General features: G+C 49.7%; 1 protein-coding gene across 1 annotated transcript in view; it reads right to left on the bottom strand.

Annotated features, from left to right (window-relative positions):
- The window catches only part of Efnb2 (ephrin B2), a 44,186-nt gene extending 26,125 nt beyond the window's left edge, over positions 1-18,061 (bottom strand). Inside the window, exon 1 of the mRNA XM_028872315.2 lies at positions 17,825-18,061. Coding sequence (XP_028728148.1) covers positions 17,825-17,955 — 131 coding nt within the window. The 5' untranslated portion in view covers positions 17,956-18,061. The remainder of the gene's footprint in view (positions 1-17,824) is intronic.
- Between the last annotated feature and the right edge of the window lie 594 nt (positions 18,062-18,655).

Consider the following 18,655-nt stretch of genomic DNA (forward strand, 5'->3'; position numbering starts at 1 on the left):
CAAGGCGACACATGCTGAAGTCACATTATGTGCCCCAAGCTGATGGCAGGTCACAGCTAAGATTGGAGCTCTGAAGACAGGCCATTTCACTGGGACAAACACATAGTGGAACCAAACCAATGTGTCATTCCACTGACTCACTGGGCAGTTTCTGACCCTGACTCTGTGGGTCTCCACAGCCTCGGGCAACCTCCAACCTCCTTGTTTAAAGCATAAGATGGCTGCCACACACATCCAGTGGCCGCTAACGACAAGACCTGTCCGATGCAGAGCTGAGCCTTGCTCCCCTCCCCTCTCACCCCCGAGTCTAAGCCACACAAGCACACCTTGTCGAAGAGATAAAGCCCTCGGGGAGAGTGATGAAACCCAACAGGAAAAGCCCTTCCCTGCCCTTCTCAGTTCCCACTGTATCGTATTAGTATCTAAATCTGTGAAATACATGTTTTCCTAGATCAAGTTTTTCATAGATAAGCTATGAAGTTAAGGGGAAGAGAAAGAAAGTCAATACGCACTCAGCCTTGCAAGAATCCCACAAAGAGCTATGGAAATCTAGCTGCCTGCCCTGCGTACGATAGCTGGGCCAATCAGGGCCTTCTGAGGAGGCCACCTGGCATTCATCCCCTGCTCTAGGAGGCCAAGAACCAAAAGGTGAGAGAGAAATGAGCCCACCACCTAGAATTTGTATTTTAGATGTAAAGTTACAGACGGACTCCAAATATTCCAGGCAGACAGTGTTTATCAACGGCAAATGGGGTGCTTCTCAATCACCTTTTAGAGAAACACAAGGCCATAAGATCTGTTATAGATAGTCAAGTCAGTAAACAGAGCCCTTTTTGAAGCTATGGGTTTGGATTTGTTTTCCTTGGTGTATCTTGGGAGAGTCAGACCTCATGCACACACACCTGTGCCTAGAATAGTAGGCAACACTCAACAACATTACATTACATTGACAAGGGGTGACCAGGAGAACGTGCTCCAAAAGTTACGGTGGCAACAACCCATTGGTGTTAAATTACTGGTGGTAATCCACGGTGGGAGCTACATTCTGACTTGTCTTGGCATATTCAGGTAAGGATCACCTTGCAACCAAAACCAGCCACCCACCACTCACACTGTTTGTACAATGGTCCCGGCCTCGCCAGAACAGAGCAGGGTCGGACATTTTCTCTCCGTGTTGCCTACTGAGTATCAGCACTCTGCTGGCTGCGTGCCAGGAGCATGGGCCACCCCATGGCAGCCTAAGCACTGCCCCCTAGCTCCATTCACTTCCCGGGGGAGCTCCCAGGGGCTTACGGGGGAACCCTGAGCAGAACCAGGCCACTCCTCTGGTTTTCCCCAGTGAATCATTTCCAAGCAGACAATAGATTCCATGACTTTGACTCAGATAGAGAGAGAATGGAACTGGGACAAAACAGGCAACTCCAAAGTAGGGTTTCCAAAGCCGGAGGCCTGGTATAAAACGGATTTGATGCCAGAATCTATTTTTACCTGTGGGTTGCCTATTGATTTAACTCAGGTTTGAAAAAGGCGTTTGCCAGACTAGACTCCCACAAAAGTGCTCCACACAGGATACTTTGAGTAACTCTAATGATCTATACAGTAGACACTAATGTGTAGTGATCTAAATTAGATCTCTAATAATTTAAATTAGACACCTCAACTTCATACTTCTCATTGTAAAAACCTCTATTAACATCACACGACTTAATATTCTTGTTCATAGCTGAGAACATAGCAGAATTAACGAGGAGAGGAGGAGGAAACCTAAGCCTGTGTGTGAACCCAGGCTGGTTTAAAACGCTGCAATAACGCAGGGAGCACACAGATCAGCTGATGGAGCTGGAAATACGATGTTGGTGGGTACAACGCACCACGTCACCAGAAGCCTGGGAGCAGATGGAGGCAACTGCTGCCAGGTTTACCTCTGACCTTGACCCTGTGCCATAGGGGATGAGATGCTTTGGTGGGTGACAGAGCTGTGGACCTGAAGTTCCACTCCATCACCTCTCTCTCATCAGGGAAATCTCCATTTCCCCTGCTCTCCTTTCAGTTCTACTGGAAGGACCTCTGTGCAGACACGCCTCCTTACATCCTATGTGTTTCCTCACAGTGGCAACACGCAAAGGCTATCTTAGAAATTCGCGCACAGCTACCGGACGCTGATGCTGTGACCACACAGGTGAAGTCAGCACATAGGAGTGGCCGGCTTCTATGTCCAGTGAACTGGGCCAGGTAGAGGCCCTCCCCCTCCAGAGAGGAGGACGGCGCAGTCTTAGAAACGCTGAGCAACAGCTTCTGAGGAGAAAATGTCAGCTGCTGCCTGACACGGTTCACACAGAAAAATCAATTTAACTATTTCCTATTTCTGCACCATCAGGTCAGGGACGAAGCATCTATGAAGTATGTCCCCAGAGCTCACAGAGACGATGACGCAGCCACAGAAAACTGAAGGGGAGGACGGGAGACAGTAAGCTTTCCTACTTGCAGAACATTGCAAAGTCAGATGCATAAGCGAATACACAGCACACCCTTCTAAAAACCCTAGGCTTCCTTTCATTTAAAATGGTATCGAGTACAGCTGCACAATTGACAGAGTCATTTTGGTCAATCGCAGACTGCATATGGAAAGGTGGTCCTGTAGCTATCTTAGTCTGGGTGAGTAAACACTGAGCTGTTCATATAGCCCAGACCCATCTAAAGACACATTCCCTGAAGACGCCTTACTGTTAGGCAACCCAGGACTGTGTATGACCACTGCACACAAAAGACTTACTCGAGCTGGAAATAGATACCTCTGTAAAACATGCGGCGTGTACTGGACTGACCACAGAGACCAGCACACACGGACAACCGTGCCATCAATGGTTGGTTAGCTGTAACCATCTGGGGCTACGCTGACTTTCAGGTGTCAGTGGGCTTCAAAGTTCTCTTCAGTGAGCAGACTCTGTGAGCAGACTGGGCATTCCTTTTCAACATACATCTTCAAAAACTAAACCTGCTGGGCCTGGAGGCACAGATCTGTAATCCCAGCTCCACAGGAGACTAGAGCAAGAGGGTCACAGTCCTGAGGCCTGTCTGTACTAGATAGAGTGAGTTCAAGGCCAGGCTGGGCAACTCAGTGAGACCATGTACCAAAATAAAATGCAGAGAAAGAGCTGAGGCGATAGTTTAGAGTCAGAGCACCTGCCTGTCATGTATGTGGTTAGGTTCAACCCCCAGGACTCCAAAAGTTCAAACAGTGAACAAACATAGAAACCTGAGCTAGCTTTTTGAACTACCTTTCTTAGCTTTAATTTTGAAAGCATTCTAAATATTTAAGGCTTATAGATCTTTTAACTTTCTGATGCAATGCCCTAGAATGCACAGGGTGGTCTACGTACTAAACAGCCCCCTAGTTGACAAATGTAGAACAGATATTTGTCCAAAAAATGAGAAATAAGAGATTAAATAGAATTAGATTTCATCACTGAGCAAATCAGGAAGTGGGCTGACATTTTTAAGGAACGAGCTTTACAAACTGGGTCATCCTAGAAGGTAGAGAACCTCAAATCACATTCACACACCAGATTATTCCTGAGCCAGCAGTGTATATCAAGGATACTTGAGATTTGCCACATTTTGGGAAACATACTTTTCTCCATAAAATGCTTGTATTGTTACTTTAATTCAGTGGTAAAGGCCACAGGGAAGGTGGGGGGGGGACAATGTGTGAGTTGGTTCACCCCCCACTGAATGTGGACACTAGAACCCCTCAGGATCAGGCCATTCCCTGGCCTTCAACTCTGCAACGCCTCTGACGTCCATATGCAGCTAGGCTAGCTAGCATCACACATTCCTTTCTGGAATGTTCCATGCAGTTGGGAGTATGAATACTCCCCGAGAAAGGCTTCACATCAGGGTTGTGTGAACTTGATATAAACAGGCAGAATATTCCATTTCACGTTACCTCCATTTCCTACTAGAGTGCTGCAGTAGCTTAATCAGCTGCTCTAGAAGTGCCCCCTCCACCCCCCGCCCCACAGAAGCACCTGTTACAAGATGAGCAAGTGAAGGAGGAGCACCCGGGACAGACAAGGCAATAGCTCCTGAAGAAATACTTGGGAAACACTTTTCCCCCTTTTTTAGTGAACAGCACTTTACTGCCCCCTTTGGCATTTTAACATCAGAACAAGTTTCTACACAGGCTTATTCTGAAACCAGAGAAATAGTGGGGTGTAGCGAGCTATAGGGTGTCAAGTTCACACAGAACTAGGTTACCAGATACCGTGCTTAGAGTAACAAGTAATTACCCTGAAAGTTCCAGCAAGCACACCGCTATCTTCTCCGCGGCTTCAAACCTCCAAGAAGTAAGTAGTAATTGGAGGCTCTAACTGACATTTTCTGCTTTAATTCGAATGTGTGTGTGTGTTGGAACAGTGGCCTGTTTTCACAGGTGCCCCTTTCTTTCAGTTTTCTAAAACAAATACTCTGTGCAACTTGAACCCGATTTATTCAAGGATAAGAAAGGGGACCTAAAAGCAGGCTGTACAATTGGGGACCATTAAAGTGTTCTAAATGCGAGACTTCGAGGGGGTGGGGGTGGGGGGGTGAGCATTTCAAACTTCACACCAACCACAAGCCAAACCTTTTCAAGAGCCGAAAGATGAGAAGCGCAGAAATCCAAGCGTCTGGAGAGTACACAGGCCCAGGAACCAGTTCAGCAACTCCACCAGGTGAGGAGCTGGCCTGGGCACCGACGGAAGAAAGTTCTGCTCACCGAGCAGCACCGTGATGGTGGAGGATCTCCAGCCTGATGGCCTCGGCCTGCCTTCCACAGTCACACCACGAGGAACACATTTCTTCCAATTCACCGTTTCCCTCTGTCTTCCTACAGTGCCCAGTGAGTCAAAAGGACACTGCACGGCACCGCTTACGTGGCTGCACAACCGCAGGGAACTGACGTCTTTTGACGTTCGTCTTGTTTTCCTGTGTGTTTGTGATACGGTGCTAGAAAACACTGGTCACCAAAGGAGATTCCACTTTGAGATGCTCAGAGATAATATTCCCACGCCTTAAACGGTTTGGTTCCCCCGCCAGGGAAAACAGTGCGGGTATTTACTTCAGTTCTACCCATGTAATTGTCTTTGCCGCCTCAACACCCTCACTCGCACACCTGTGACAGGCGAAGGCTGAAACCCGTATCTCCTATCCATCGTTCCCAAGTCAGACCTCACCTGCGTGGGGCAGATGCCACCGCTGTCTTTTCACAGGTTAGCGGGCACCTTTTAAATCTGCTATGGAATTAAGAGCAAAACTAAGGTTTCGTTGACGTAGTGGACCAAAGAACATTCTTTGCCTGCTCTACCCTCTCCTTCAATTAAAAAAAAAGAAAAGAAAAAAAAATCACAGATTCTGTGGCCAGCCAAGGCAAGATTCGAGGGCTAGAGCACGAAGCTGGAGGGGTGCGGGGTGCGCAGTGAGCAAGCAAGAAGAGGGATGGTACATGCCAGACGGCCCCGCCGGCAAGCCGACCGGGCAGGCTCCCTGATTGAAACCCCGATTTCATAACCCCAGTGACAGCAGGCATTGCAGCCTTCTTTCTCAGCTGTAATTTGTCAGCACCTGTACGGTCATGTTCCCAGCCGTGCTGTTAGCAGGAGTCTATAAAGGAAGGTGGGACCCACGTTATTTATAGGCCAGGCCCTAGAGAGGAAGATGGCTCTCACAGAGCAAGGGTCCAAAGGGCACCTCCAGCTGGTTCTCTGTTGTTTCGGAGTCATTTGCTCATTTACCCGAGTGGTGAAGTCTCAGGGGTGAGAGCCACGTGCAAATTTAACGAGGGCTGAGGGGGTCCGCCTCCTCGACACTCCAAGACCAGGCATCCAGGGGTAGTCCTGGCCGTGAACACAGTCCCTTCAGCCCTCCATCCTCTTCCTCCCCACCATCATGTTTCTTCATTTCAAAGGGTCCTGCCTTTTGTGGAACACAATTCACTCTTGTCCCTACTAAGATGAAAGCCTTTCCCTTTGACCAGGGGTCCAACCAACAGAACCCCCTTCCCCCCTCCCCCTCCCCTCCCCCACATGCCTGCTCCCCTGTCCCCCCACAGAGCAGCATGCAAACAGGTGCTTCTCCAACAGAAGTAGGAGTAAGTCCATAACAGAGAGAAGGGACCATGACACGCAGTTTTCTGGGTCTGAGAAGGGAGTCTCCTTGACAGGCAAGCTTAATAGGCCTAGCAAACAGTTTACAAGGCTGTGTGCCATGGCTTTACAAGCTCCTGAACGGCTGCTTCCCAGCACTTCCTCCTTCCCAGGCTCCAGGGGAGGGGTCAGGCACAGGTCCCCAAGGGTGTGGTAGGAGTTACCTTCCTCCTGGGATAGGGGAAGAGAGGGAAGAGAAACCCAGTGGGTAACAAAACTGCCACCAGCAGAAATGAGGAGTGGAATTGGTTATGGATGGATACACGTCACCCAGGACCATGTCACATGATGGAAATATGAACGGATGGTGCTCTGCTGTAATTCTCTTCCCTGGCCGAATCACAAAACAGTTCCAGGGTTAGGCCCTAACAGTGACTCCAGCAGGCTGAACAGAGAGAACTGGGCAGGCAAGAGCTCGCTGAGAGGATGCCACGCGGTGGCACTTTTAGAGTCTCAGTTCCAAGGGAAGTGAAGATGTGGTTGCCTTCTCCGGAAGCTTGTGCTGCAGGTAGGCAGATGCCAGAGTGGAGGAAACGCCAATCCAGAGGCCCACCAATATTCTCCGCCCGGCTTCCTTAAACAAACTGCTCCAAACTTGCAGAACATCAAAAGCCAGATGGGCTGAACTGAATGAATCCACAGGCAAGAAGCCAGACTCCCCCCGTTTGCTGTAGAAATAGGCCTGGGCTTGATTTGAGTCTTCTCAGCTCTGACAAGCTGGAAGCTGGCACAGTTCCCACTATCCAAAATAAAATGGCATTTAATTGTGACTAGACTCTAAAAAAGATGTCATACTATCTCCTTAGCTTGACACACACTCAGCAGCAAACTGGAGGTGACTCTGGAAGTCTGACTTTCTCCCAGGGGGAGCTGACCAACCACTTAAATTCTTAAAAGGAAAATGTTGATAGTCAAAGGAGTCATACACAATCAATGCATTCATACTATATACTGTAAAAACTGCCTCGTCACCTTTTAGACGGTCTGATGATGACTCTGCTTCCAGTGGGTATGGTCTTGTCAGATCTGAGCTTCAAAGGATCCCTTTAGAACCGGACACCCAGCGGAAATGAGGGCTACTCGGCCTTCACACGAACAAGGGAAGATCGCATTCAACGCCTCTCTCTTCTCTACCTTGTGTGGACTGCCTTGAGCAAATACACACTTAACTTACCCACAGCCAACCTCTTCCTGCGACAGCACCAGAGAAGGGCAGAGAACCCAACAGCCAGAGAGCGACACCAAAGCACGTCAGTTCAAATCTACATCTTGGCTTCCGAGGACCTTGGGTAACTTGGTGAGTCCATTTGGCCCCCATTTCTCCACTAGTATTAAGAGGATAACAAAAATAGTTCCCACTGGTGGCTGCAAGAAGGTTTAATGATGGAGGACTGGGGAGATGGCTCAGCCATTAAGAGTATCGACTGCTCTTCTAGAGGACCCGGGTTCAAATCCCAGCACCCACATGGCAGCTCACAACTGTAACTCCAAGATTTGACACCCTCACACAGACATACATGCATGCAAAACACCAATGCACATAAGATAAAAATAAATAAATTATAGAGAGAAGGTTTAAAAGGTATGTATCCAGCAGCTGGAGCAGCAGCTGGCGTGTGGTAAGCCTTGTATACCACTGTTGTTACATAAAACAGGGTCCAATAGGAAGAAAGGGTTCTAAATGCAAAGCAACAACAACAACAACAAAAACCAAAACTACCACACTGCCCATCCCTGAACCCAGGCTGGATTCATGTATTCACTCAAGGACAAACATCTTTTACTAAGATACACAGAGAACCTACTCTTGGCCAAAGAACCTACTCTTCTTAATGCACAGCTGAACAGTTTAACAAGAATGTCCAAGGCTTGTTCACACACTTGTGTTCAGAGAAAGCACTGGAACAGGGAAGCAGAGGAAGAAGGTCTAGACTGACCGTAGATGGGGAATTAAAAGGTGCTTCATGGACCAGAGAATCTTAAAGAATCGGCAGCAATGACTGGCGAGCAAAACCAAAATAACACCAGAGAGCTTAAAATATTAGTGTTCATCTTCTTTAACAAAGTGTTTTCATTTTTTCCTTTGTATGGGGATGGTATTCGGTGGACAGCCAGTGCATTTTATTAACAGTAGCTGACATTTACTGGTTTGTTGTGCCCAGCTCAGAGCTAGGCTCCTTAGACACATTTCATCCTGACCACCGTTTTATGACTTTCTCACTCAGCACTGCTATGAGATTGTCTCTGATTTCAAGCTGGACAAATGAGCAACATGGAGGGTACTCTTCCAAACTTCACAGCCGGGGAACGGCTAAGCAGGGATTGGCTCACACAAGTGAACTCCAAAGCCTGTGCTCTTGATCAAACCAAGCCACTGCCCTGGAGAAATCAATGGCCTGACCTGGCCATGATGACACTCACGTTTAAAACAATGGGTCCTTGATAATCCCCACATCAGAAAGGCTGCTGAAATCAATGAGCTGCTCTTCCACAGGGCCTGTCTGTTCCACTCTGTGGGATTTGACTCTGTGCTATGGCCACTCAGAGGCACATTATAGACACTACCCTAGGTTGAAATAAGAGACTTCTGGCTTGCACGCTACTATATTTCAACAATCTACCATGACTTTGCTTAGAGAAACGACTGTCTTTAAAAACTCAAGTTTCTTCTCACCTGGATTGAACCCCTACCCAGGACTGGCCACCTTCTGGTCTTCCCCTTTCACCTCATCACCTCTACATATAATGCCATGGCATCCCGGCATGGAATATTCCAGTTTCTACTTGGCATTTAAATCTCAAGGAAAGAGATTTTTCTGCCTTGACTTTATTCTCAGAGCAATGGGCCTGGCCATTAATAAACACTTATTGGATTAATCAAGTTACAACTGCCAATTGTCTTGGGCCCTTGTGACCTCTAAAAGAAAGAACGGGGGGGGGGAGGGGGGCCTTTGACGACAAGTTAAAGGCCAGATTTCCTCGAGGGCCCTAAACAGCCTTTGAAAGTAGGAAGACTGCTAGATCTCTATTCCACAAAAGGCTGACCCAAGGTAACAGTTCTCTTGGGTTTGCTTTCCCGCCAACACCAGCAGCTGACGACATCTTGGGAGCTTGCTTAAGTGTGTATCTCCCAGTCCCTTCTTAGCCCCCAGGAATCAGAAATTCTGGGAGATGGGGGGTGGGTTCAGAAACCAGTTTTCACAATCCCCGAAGATGACTTTGGTGCCCTTCAGTTCAGGAGCCTTGGATCCGGAGGGTGGATCTTGGATCTCTGACAGCCAATGATAAGAACACGGGCAGCCAACAGCATTAATCTGGGTTGTGCCTGCACATCCCACAGATACTTATTGGATACCCACAAGAGTCAGAAGTGAATGAACTGTTGGAAGAAATAAGGCAGCGTCTGCCCCTTGCTTTGCCAAAAAGGCAAGGAGAGAGTACCTGAGCATGCCTGGAAGCAGCTCTGCACCTAGAGACCTGGGGTTCTAGGCATAGAGACCTGGGGTTCTGGGCATAGAGACCTGGGGTTCTAGGCATAGAGACCTGGGGTTCTGGGCATAGAGACCTGGGGTTCTGGGCATGCCTGGAAATGGCCCTGCACGTAGAGACCTGGGGTTCTGGGCATAGAGACCTGGGGTTCTGGGTATGCCTGGAAGCAGCTCTGCACCTAGAGACCTGGGGTTCTGGGCATAGAGACCTGGGGTTCTGGGTATGCATGGAAGCAGTCCTGCACATAGAGACCAGGAGTTCTGGGCATAGAGACCTGGGGTTCTGGATATGCCTGGAAGCAGCCCTGCACCTAGAGACCTGGGGTTCTGGGCATGCCTGGAAGCAGCCCTGCACATAGAGACCTGGAGTTGACTGCCAGGCCTATAAGCTTGCAAAGGAAAACTGGACAGAGATCTCCATCATCACAGAAAAGAATGCATCTAGGGTCTTTCCTAGTGACCTGTTTTCTGAGGGCAATTCTGGCTGAGGATGAATGCTCTAGGAACACAGAAAGGTAACGTAAGAGCGGAAAAGGCAAGGACTGAGGGGTTTTGTCAGAAGGTGTGACCAACCTCGCGGTGCCTCAGGCTCATCTGCTATCCCTTGAGAGGATGGAAGAGGTCATCTCAAAGACATCTCCGCCTTTGAAGGACAGAAACTCCACGAAATACACATAGGCGAGGAAGCAGCCCGGGCAAACGGGAAGAAGCAAGCTGTGCCTTACAACACGCATACCTCAGTCAGGACGAGGCCTCATTAAAATCACCCCCTTCCAACACAGATACGCTGGACCTCGGAACAGCACTCACAAGTTCTAGGGAGATCCAGAGTCTCCACAAAAAGTATCGGTGTATGTCTTGGTGGCAGCAGGGGCTTCAGTACCAGAGAAGTGCTACAAATAATGTAATTAAAATTAGACACAACTGAATTTCGATGGAGAAAACGAACTGGGTTGTTTAACCATCCTGCAGAGCATCTATTTACAATCCCGATGAATAGGATGTTTTCTGAGTGTGTAGATCACCAGTGGCCCAAACACAGCATTTGGAAAGTGCTCCCCCTGGGTAGTTCCTACTCCCCGCTGTGGAGGATGGGACTCTACCTTCTTCACTAGAACCCATTTGCTCTTCCCGTTCTGTTTAGAGAATTACTCTGGGCAGAAAGAACCCGCTTTCTTTAAGAGAACCTTTTCCCACTATGGCTTTAAAATCTGAAATCAGCAAGTATTTGAATTTGCACACTGAAGGAAACTATTTGAACGATCCACTGCTCATTCCGTGTTGCAACCCCAGAATCAGGTCTGCTTGGAACGCTGCTACAGTGGGAATCCTGGTAACCATCTCCTCACGACTTTCCTGGTTTTGTTACTGTCTAGTCCTCCCCCTCCCCTTCAGAAACAGAGGCTGTTTCTAAAATATATCGCCCAGATATGCTCCATGGAATGGAGGGTCCAGAAAAGGCGTGAAGAGGAGCTCACCACTGGACAGTTAGTAAACACATGCAGGGCTTTCTTGCGTAGCTCTTGAATCACTTTAACCCTGTTCCTAACGGAAAGCTGGAGGCCAAGGCGATTCAGCGTCTCCCTTTGTCATTTGCCGGCCATAAATATGCGCCAGTCTGTGTGTGAAAAGCTGAAGGAGGCGGCAAGCTTGCTGGACATTTATCATTCTCTGTTCCCTGTTAACAAGCAAATACTTTAGCTGAATGGGCCATTAGCAATCATTGTCAAATGGAGAATGAAAGGTGTTAGGATGTGACCAGCCTGTAAATGAGAGAGTGTCCCTCCTCTTTGATGAATCTCAACAAATGAAATGGATATTTTGGTATAGATTCAGAATTAAGATGGAAAGGAAGGCACAAAGTGGCAGGTGTTTGGGCATGAGAAGCGGTGTGCAACTGTACCGTCTTTCATAATTCTCACAGTACAGAGAGAAAAAAAACAGATCACAGAAGCGACGTGTCTACGGCCCCCAAACTATGATCCAGCGTGAGAACTAGGAAGAAAGTCAACAAAATGGGTCTAAAGAGAACATTTAGGGCTTAATGATGTCTTTATCATCTGTGTACAGAAGCAAGAGAGACTAGACACCCTCCTGCTCCTATTAAAACAGCTCCCAGACCCCACGTGTAAGCCACATACATCCAAGACCCACTCCATGAAGAGAGCCCCTTGTCCTGAAGGAACAGTCAGACCTGCCTAAAATTCCAAAAGATGACAACAAAGCAAATATTTCCTTTCTGGTGGCGTAAACCAATTGTGGGCGTCACTTTGCCCCTCACCTGGGATGGAGTCAATGGCTCACTTTGTTGAATGACTGAAATGGAAAGCGTGGAAGACCAGCACTGAGCTCCAGTTCCCTTCCCCGGGGACAGAGGGCAGGAACCAGTCAGCAACACCAAGAGTTTTTGGTTTTGCCTTCAGTATGTGTCAGCACTATAACTTTAGAATCCTGTAATCTCCACTGGGAAGCCCATCTCGTCCAACTCAAAGATGACCAATCACAGTGGCCAGGAAAGCCAGGAGCCCCTGGAATCACAAGGTTCGTGGGTTTGGACATACCAGATGGAGTATTTGAATTAAACTAAATTCCCCCCTTTCCAACATTGTCACCTGCTATTTTTCTTTTTTCTTAAATTTCCCCAGGAAAGGAAAGATCAACCTCACAGAAGCGCTAGGGGCCCAGGTAAGGGCCAACAGCCCCAGCCTTCCTTCCCCTGGTCCACAGGGGAAGGGCCCTGGGGGAAGCCTGAAATCAAAAGGCCTCTGTTTTCTTTTCAGATAATTCGGGCCCTACCTATCTCCCTCTGGTCTCCGTCGCTGCCCAGCAGGTCTCTGCCTGAAGCCCAAATAGATGAAGGCAAGGGCAGCGAAGGGCGGCTAATCCTACAGAATGGCTGCCTCTGTCAGGCCAAGAGTTAAGCAGGAAAAGCTTCCAGGCCCTAACGACTGCAGAGAGCTGTGCGCTTAATCAGCCTCCATCCCAGTCTATAAAAAGGCCGTCAATGAAAGCTACCTTGGCCATATTATCTCCCACCAATGAGCAAGAACTGTACAGCTTTCCTCCACCGCTTCAGCCATCCCAGACCACAAGTGGGGCTTTCATGATTCTTAATCCGAGTTCCCAAGTCTGTGTGGCTCTCACATAATACCCAACAGCCTGGAGCAAGGGCCTTCGCCCTACACCCTTTCAGGGACATGTCATTTCTAACATCAAGCTAATCTATATGTTGCCATGGCTTCTCCTTTATCTGCCTTTACATCTTATGAACTGCATGGATTTACCACATTATTTTTATCTGAAAGACAGAAAATGGTGGTTTTATTGCCATACAATCAGATTACTGCTGCTAGCTCCTCTATGCCTTTTTACCATACTTCAATCAAAAGGGATCAGTTTCTTTATGCGCCGCCCTTGATTTACTTTACATCTGTAAAGACGTAGTCTGGGTTGTAATCCCCTTATTAACTATGACCAGGGTTGATTTGCCTAAAAATAAAAGCAAATTGTGTCAGACCCTTTCACTTTGTTTTTGATTCCGAACTACAAAATGGATTACTAAAGAAATCTTCAGAGTTCACACGGCTGTTATAGTGCTGAATTTAAAACGAGAATTAAACAAGTTAAACAGGGGAGCCATGTCAACGGTTTGCATCTCCCATCACGGGAGAAGGGCTGGCTGCTTGCTTTTGTATTCTTCGGCTTTATAGAGACAATGAAGCCACAGGAGTTTTTCCAAGCTGTTCGGAACATGTCTCATTTGCTATCCTTCCTTTTCGGCTGTTCTTATTCCGCACCGGCCCCCTTCTAATCCTCCCCTTTACGGGGTGGGGGGTGGGGGGGTGCTACCTAGAGAGAGCTAACCCTCTCTGGAAGCTTGCAGTTCTACAGGATCTGCATATTTTAATCAAAATATTTTAAGCAGTCCAACACTTCTCTTTAACAAAGGGTGATCTCATAAGCAAATCTATGCAGATGTTTAAGTGACCTGAAAAACAGGTTCTTTATGTCTGTAGCACAGGCAGGCAGTGACTAGAGACATTTTAATCATCTTTTGGAGGAGGGAGGCATCTTAGCATCCAGTTTGCAGTTAGATATTTTGAGAATAAAGTTTGCATTGGAATGTCAAGGAAATACTGTCCCTTAAAGTGATTCTTTCCCCAGGGTCTACAGTCCATATTTTCCCGGTCTCTGCCACTCCCACTTCTATGACGCTGCCCCACAGTCATGCTGGGATCGGGAATCGTCTCCCATTCTGTGAATGTGCTTTGAAATGTCGATCCAAGTTAGGTGACACATTAAGTTCCTTGGGAGCCACCCGAGATATTTCAGCTGAAGACTAGACAGCAAAGATTTAGTTTCCTCCAGGGCCCACGCTGGTTGAAGGAGGTTTTCATGTGGACCCACCAACAGGATTCATCTCAGTCAATGCGAAGAGGTCCTAGGAAAGCTAATTAAACCCACCAGTTCTCCTCCAGCAGACTAGGGAAACCATTCCAAGGCCTGGTTTTTAGGTAGTCCCAGGGGGTGGCTAAGTCTGCCTGTCTACAGCTCCAGCCACCGAGTCAGAACCGTAGTGGAATGCTGGGGCCATTTGCATGTCTTTGCATGGGTAGGAGAAGTGTCAACAGCTAAGCTTTGTGAACGCTTCAGAACCAAGTGCCCAGCAAATCATCCTAACCTGGCCCTCTTTTCTGGGGCTGGAAGTTGTAACTGCAGAGGTTAAGAAGCGCAGTCCCGGGACTGCTCAGACCCTCATCTGAAGAGGCCGCCGCCACGTTTGTCTTTGTGCTCTGCCGGGCTCAGCTGTGGAACAGGGACGACCCCACTACCTACAGTTGATCACCCTGACAAAAAATGTGAGGAACGTGGACGTGAAACAGTACCAACTCCACCCCAGTGCTTTTTCTTTCTATTAAAACCGACAAAGTGTAAACTGTGGAGCATACGCACAGTTCAAGGCGCTATTCAGTCCAGGCTGAATCTGCATTTGTTTATCTACAGAAATAGGAATTTCAGACACAATAGAAGGTAGGCTGGAGTGTATGTTATTGAACGGCTATTTAAACAGTTCTGTCCATTGTAGTTTAGTTTATCAATTTGAAAGGCCCGTATTTATTCAGGGCCTGACCTGGGGTGGGGGGAGGCCCGTGTGTTTCAGGTTATCTGGATATTATTCAGCCATTCTTTTGTATCAAGCCAATCAATTTCAGGAATTCAGTGTTACGTATGGGGGAAAAATTAAACAGGAAAAGCACAATTCTTTGCAAAGTAACTAGTATGTAATACAGAATAAAACCTCCAGACATAAATTAATACTGGAATGAAATTTTCAAAGGTGTAATTTATTCTAGAATACTATGCCAGTGTGGCATTGTTAGTCCTAAAGTGAAACTATTATTCATCAAAACAAGCAACAACAACAAAAAAACCAGACGGCACTTTATTTTGGCAAAAAAAAAAAAAAACAAACCACTATGCTGGAAAGGGGGATTCTACTGAACTGTTAATTAGAAATGATTTGCTTTGCTGTTCTTTCCAGAACTTAAAAATAGTTGAAAAATGACCTAAACAGTACCAGCATCTACAGATACTATGTGGCGAATCTAACAGGGCGGCCACTAATCTCTGAGTACACAGAACTTCTGATTATTACATAAACTCTCCAGGATGAGATGGCAGGCAGTGTGGTTAAAGTAGTTATGGAGATTCCAGTTTACAAAGGATTTTCTGGGCCCTATGAGCACACAGCTGCTGCGTGCTCCCTGTGTGGACCACCTGCTAAAAAGGCTGACCCCCGCATGAAACAAATCTAATTACTGATGCCGGCTTCAGGACAAGCGACTTGTCCCACAGTTCATGCAAAGTGAAGCGAAACTTCCAAGCCTCTGATTACCTGCCTGCCACATCTTATCCACAGAAACTTTTCTCTGGAAAAGTGAGTAAGGGAGGCAACCCCAGGCACTAAAAACTAAAAGGCCCTTTTGTGTTGCTCTTCAAGGAAGAGATCCTTCTGATCTCACAGATAGCATTCCGCCACATGCTTTCCCAAGACTTCAAGCCATCCTCAGGCGAAGTGTAAGACATTTTACCGTGGAGGCCAGAGAGCAGTCTCACTAACAGCCACTCAGGGAGGCCTGCTCCAACTAAATGCAGGCCCTTAGCAGCTCTCTGTACATCCGTGGCCGCAGCTCAGAAAACTATACTGTTAAAGATCAAAATAGTGAGTAAATGTAAGACACCACTCCCTCCCTAATGCGTAACAAACAGAAGACGGGATTCTCCAGATGCTAGGCACGCATAATACTGTTTTTTTTTTTTCATACAAGTCAGTATTTCTGATCCTCCCTGCTGCACACCCAAGTATAGTGGTCACTACGAACACACACACACACATACAAAACCAGTTAGGTCTCTCTTGCTCTGAAGGGTTTCGTGGCAATTTCTTTAAGCTAGATTTAAATATAAATATTAAATCCAGACCGGGGGTGTGGGGCGTGGGGAGAGAAAAAGAAGAAGACAGCCTCTGAAAGAGGCGGCGAGTGAAAGTGCAAAGTGGAAAGAGGCAGGCAGCCCGGGGAAGGCGGGGGAGGGGCGCGCCCGTCGCTAGCATTCGGCAGGGAAGGGTGACCTCTGTAGGCACCGCGAGCGAGCGTCAGCAGCAGCCACCACCAGGGCCCCAGTCCGAGCGGCGACGGCGGCGCTCAGGTCCCAGCCAGGCGCCTTCCGGCACCACCAGGTGCCTGTAGATCCCTTGTGGCTGCAACCATGACACTCCGGGGGAGCAGATACAACACCTTACATTAAAAAATCAAAACAAAACAAAAAAAAATTCTATACCCGATCAGACTACATCAAAGGAGGCCCCAGTAACTTTAAAAAGGGGGCCTCCTGGCAAACACGCAAAAAATGTCTGCTTCGGGTCATTTACAACCGGAGATTTTTTTTTTTTTCCCTTTCGAAGGGGAACGTGTTTGGTCAGTTATAATGGTGAATTTGAAATTGACCACTTTCAAGAGAGTAGATGCAATTCTTTGCTTATGGGGGTAATTTCTAAATCAATTCGTTCATCTCTACTCTGAAGCCACGCACCATACGCTCAACTCCAATTAGGCCATTGATTTTTGCTTCTAATCTCAAAGGTCTGCCTCCAGCCAGGAGCCAGCCAGCGTCTCCACACTCTTCCAGGGCTGAGTCCAGAATTCCTCACAGCACTTTCTGGCCGTAGTTGGAAGATGAGGTAATAGGCAGCACCCAGGTGCGGTTACCGGGACCATGGCCGCGTAGACCAAAGGATGGCTTGCATTTTCCAAACCCCGAGCGCACCCTGGGAGCCCAGACCTGAAAGTTAGTCTCAGGCCTGGCTTTCTCCCGGCTGTGCGCTTTGCTAAAAAGCAAGTCTGATCAAGGGACTCCCGACTCCCCGAGTGCAAAGGCTGCAGCGTTGACTGGGCAGGGCCCTGAGCTTTTCCAAAAAGCGTCGTTAAAATTGAGCCAGCTACCCGGACCGCACCGGGGCTAGGCCACCGGTTCCGACGCGAAGGGAGAGGCCGAGGTGCGGAGGGCTGGCAGCCCGAGTTCTCCGGCCGAGCCAGCGAGCCCCCTGCGCACGTTCGGGCTAGCAAGCCGACTCAGAGCCACGCCGGCTCCCGGACGCTGCAGGCCCAGTGTCCCCTCCCCAAAGGGACGTTCCACTGCCCCAGACCCCCGGTTTCTGCCGCCTTCCCGCCGGGGCCCCGGCCGGGGGCTCCCGCGCTCCTCCAGAGCGCAGCATCTCTGCCTGTCTCCGGAGCCCGCCAGTCGCTGCGCGCCTGGAGCCCCTTTACTGGCGACGTCCTCCGTTCTCCAAAAAAAAGAAGGGAGGGCCGGGTAGCGCCAATCCGACACCTTTCCCGACGTGCCACCCGAGTCGCCAGGGCTTTGGGCACCCTCGAGCACTTGAGGTTGGAAGCCCAGGAAGAGCCCCTTGGAGCCCGCGCTCGCAAGTGCAGCCGGTCCCCACCTAGAGAAATGTGGCGGGGTGGGGGCTGGAGGACAGGAGCCTCAGGTTCTAGAAACAGGCTCCGAGGCCGCCTCCCGCCCGGACCATACGGCGTACCCCCGGGGATCGGCCCGGGCGCCGGGGAAGAGGAAGGGATCGTGGACGACACTTACTTGGAGTTCGAGGAATTCCAGTAGATAGGCTCTAAAACTATCGATCTGGAGATCGCAGTTCTGCATAAAACCATCAAAAGTCCCCAACAGTACTTCCACACGGAGTCCCTCCTGGACCGGGCCATGGCCATGGCCAAGCCGCTCCCAGTTCTGCGCACACCGGGACGCGATGGGACCGGCCACGGGCCGCGATCCCCAATCCTCCGGGGCGGACGCGCCGCACCGCTCCAGCGGTCGCGGAGGCCAGGTGCGCTCGCCCTGCGCGGCCCTCAGCGCGCGGGGTGGGGTCGAACGCGCGGGGCGCGGCGGCTCGGCGGACTCGGGGCTCCGGGGCGCCGCGCCGGACGCAGCTGGGACGGCCGGCTCCGTGCGGCTCCAGGGTGCCGGGCCAGGCGCGGAGGGCGGGCGCGGCGAGGGCGCAGGGCTGGGACAAAGGCCCGCAGCGGAGAGGCGAGTCGGCGTGGGGTGGCGGGTGCTGCTCCCTGAGAGGGGCCGCTTGACTATAGATCCAGGGCAGCGGGCAGCGGCCCGGGCAAGTGGGCGCCGCGTCGGCGCAGTTCCATGTCCCGGAGCGCAGAGAGAAGAGAGGGCGCCTCCTGAATCCTCGCAGCTCGCGGCCCGCCGAGCAGGCAGGAAGGAGGGCACTGGGACCCCCGCGGGCGCCGGACGCGCGCGGGCCTTTGTGTGCGGGGAGGGCGCCGGGACCCGCTATGCGCGCAGCTCCGCAATCCGACCGGCGCCGCCGTCCCCGCCGCGGAGAGTCAGCGCGCCCGGCGCGCTGTCAGAGCACTATAAACGTGGGGCCCCGCCCAGTCGCACGCAGCCCATTGG

The sequence above is a fragment of the Peromyscus leucopus genome, chromosome 16_21, assembly GCF_004664715.2.
Source record: "Peromyscus leucopus breed LL Stock chromosome 16_21, UCI_PerLeu_2.1, whole genome shotgun sequence".
NCBI classification, from domain to species: domain Eukaryota; kingdom Metazoa; phylum Chordata; class Mammalia; order Rodentia; family Cricetidae; genus Peromyscus; species Peromyscus leucopus.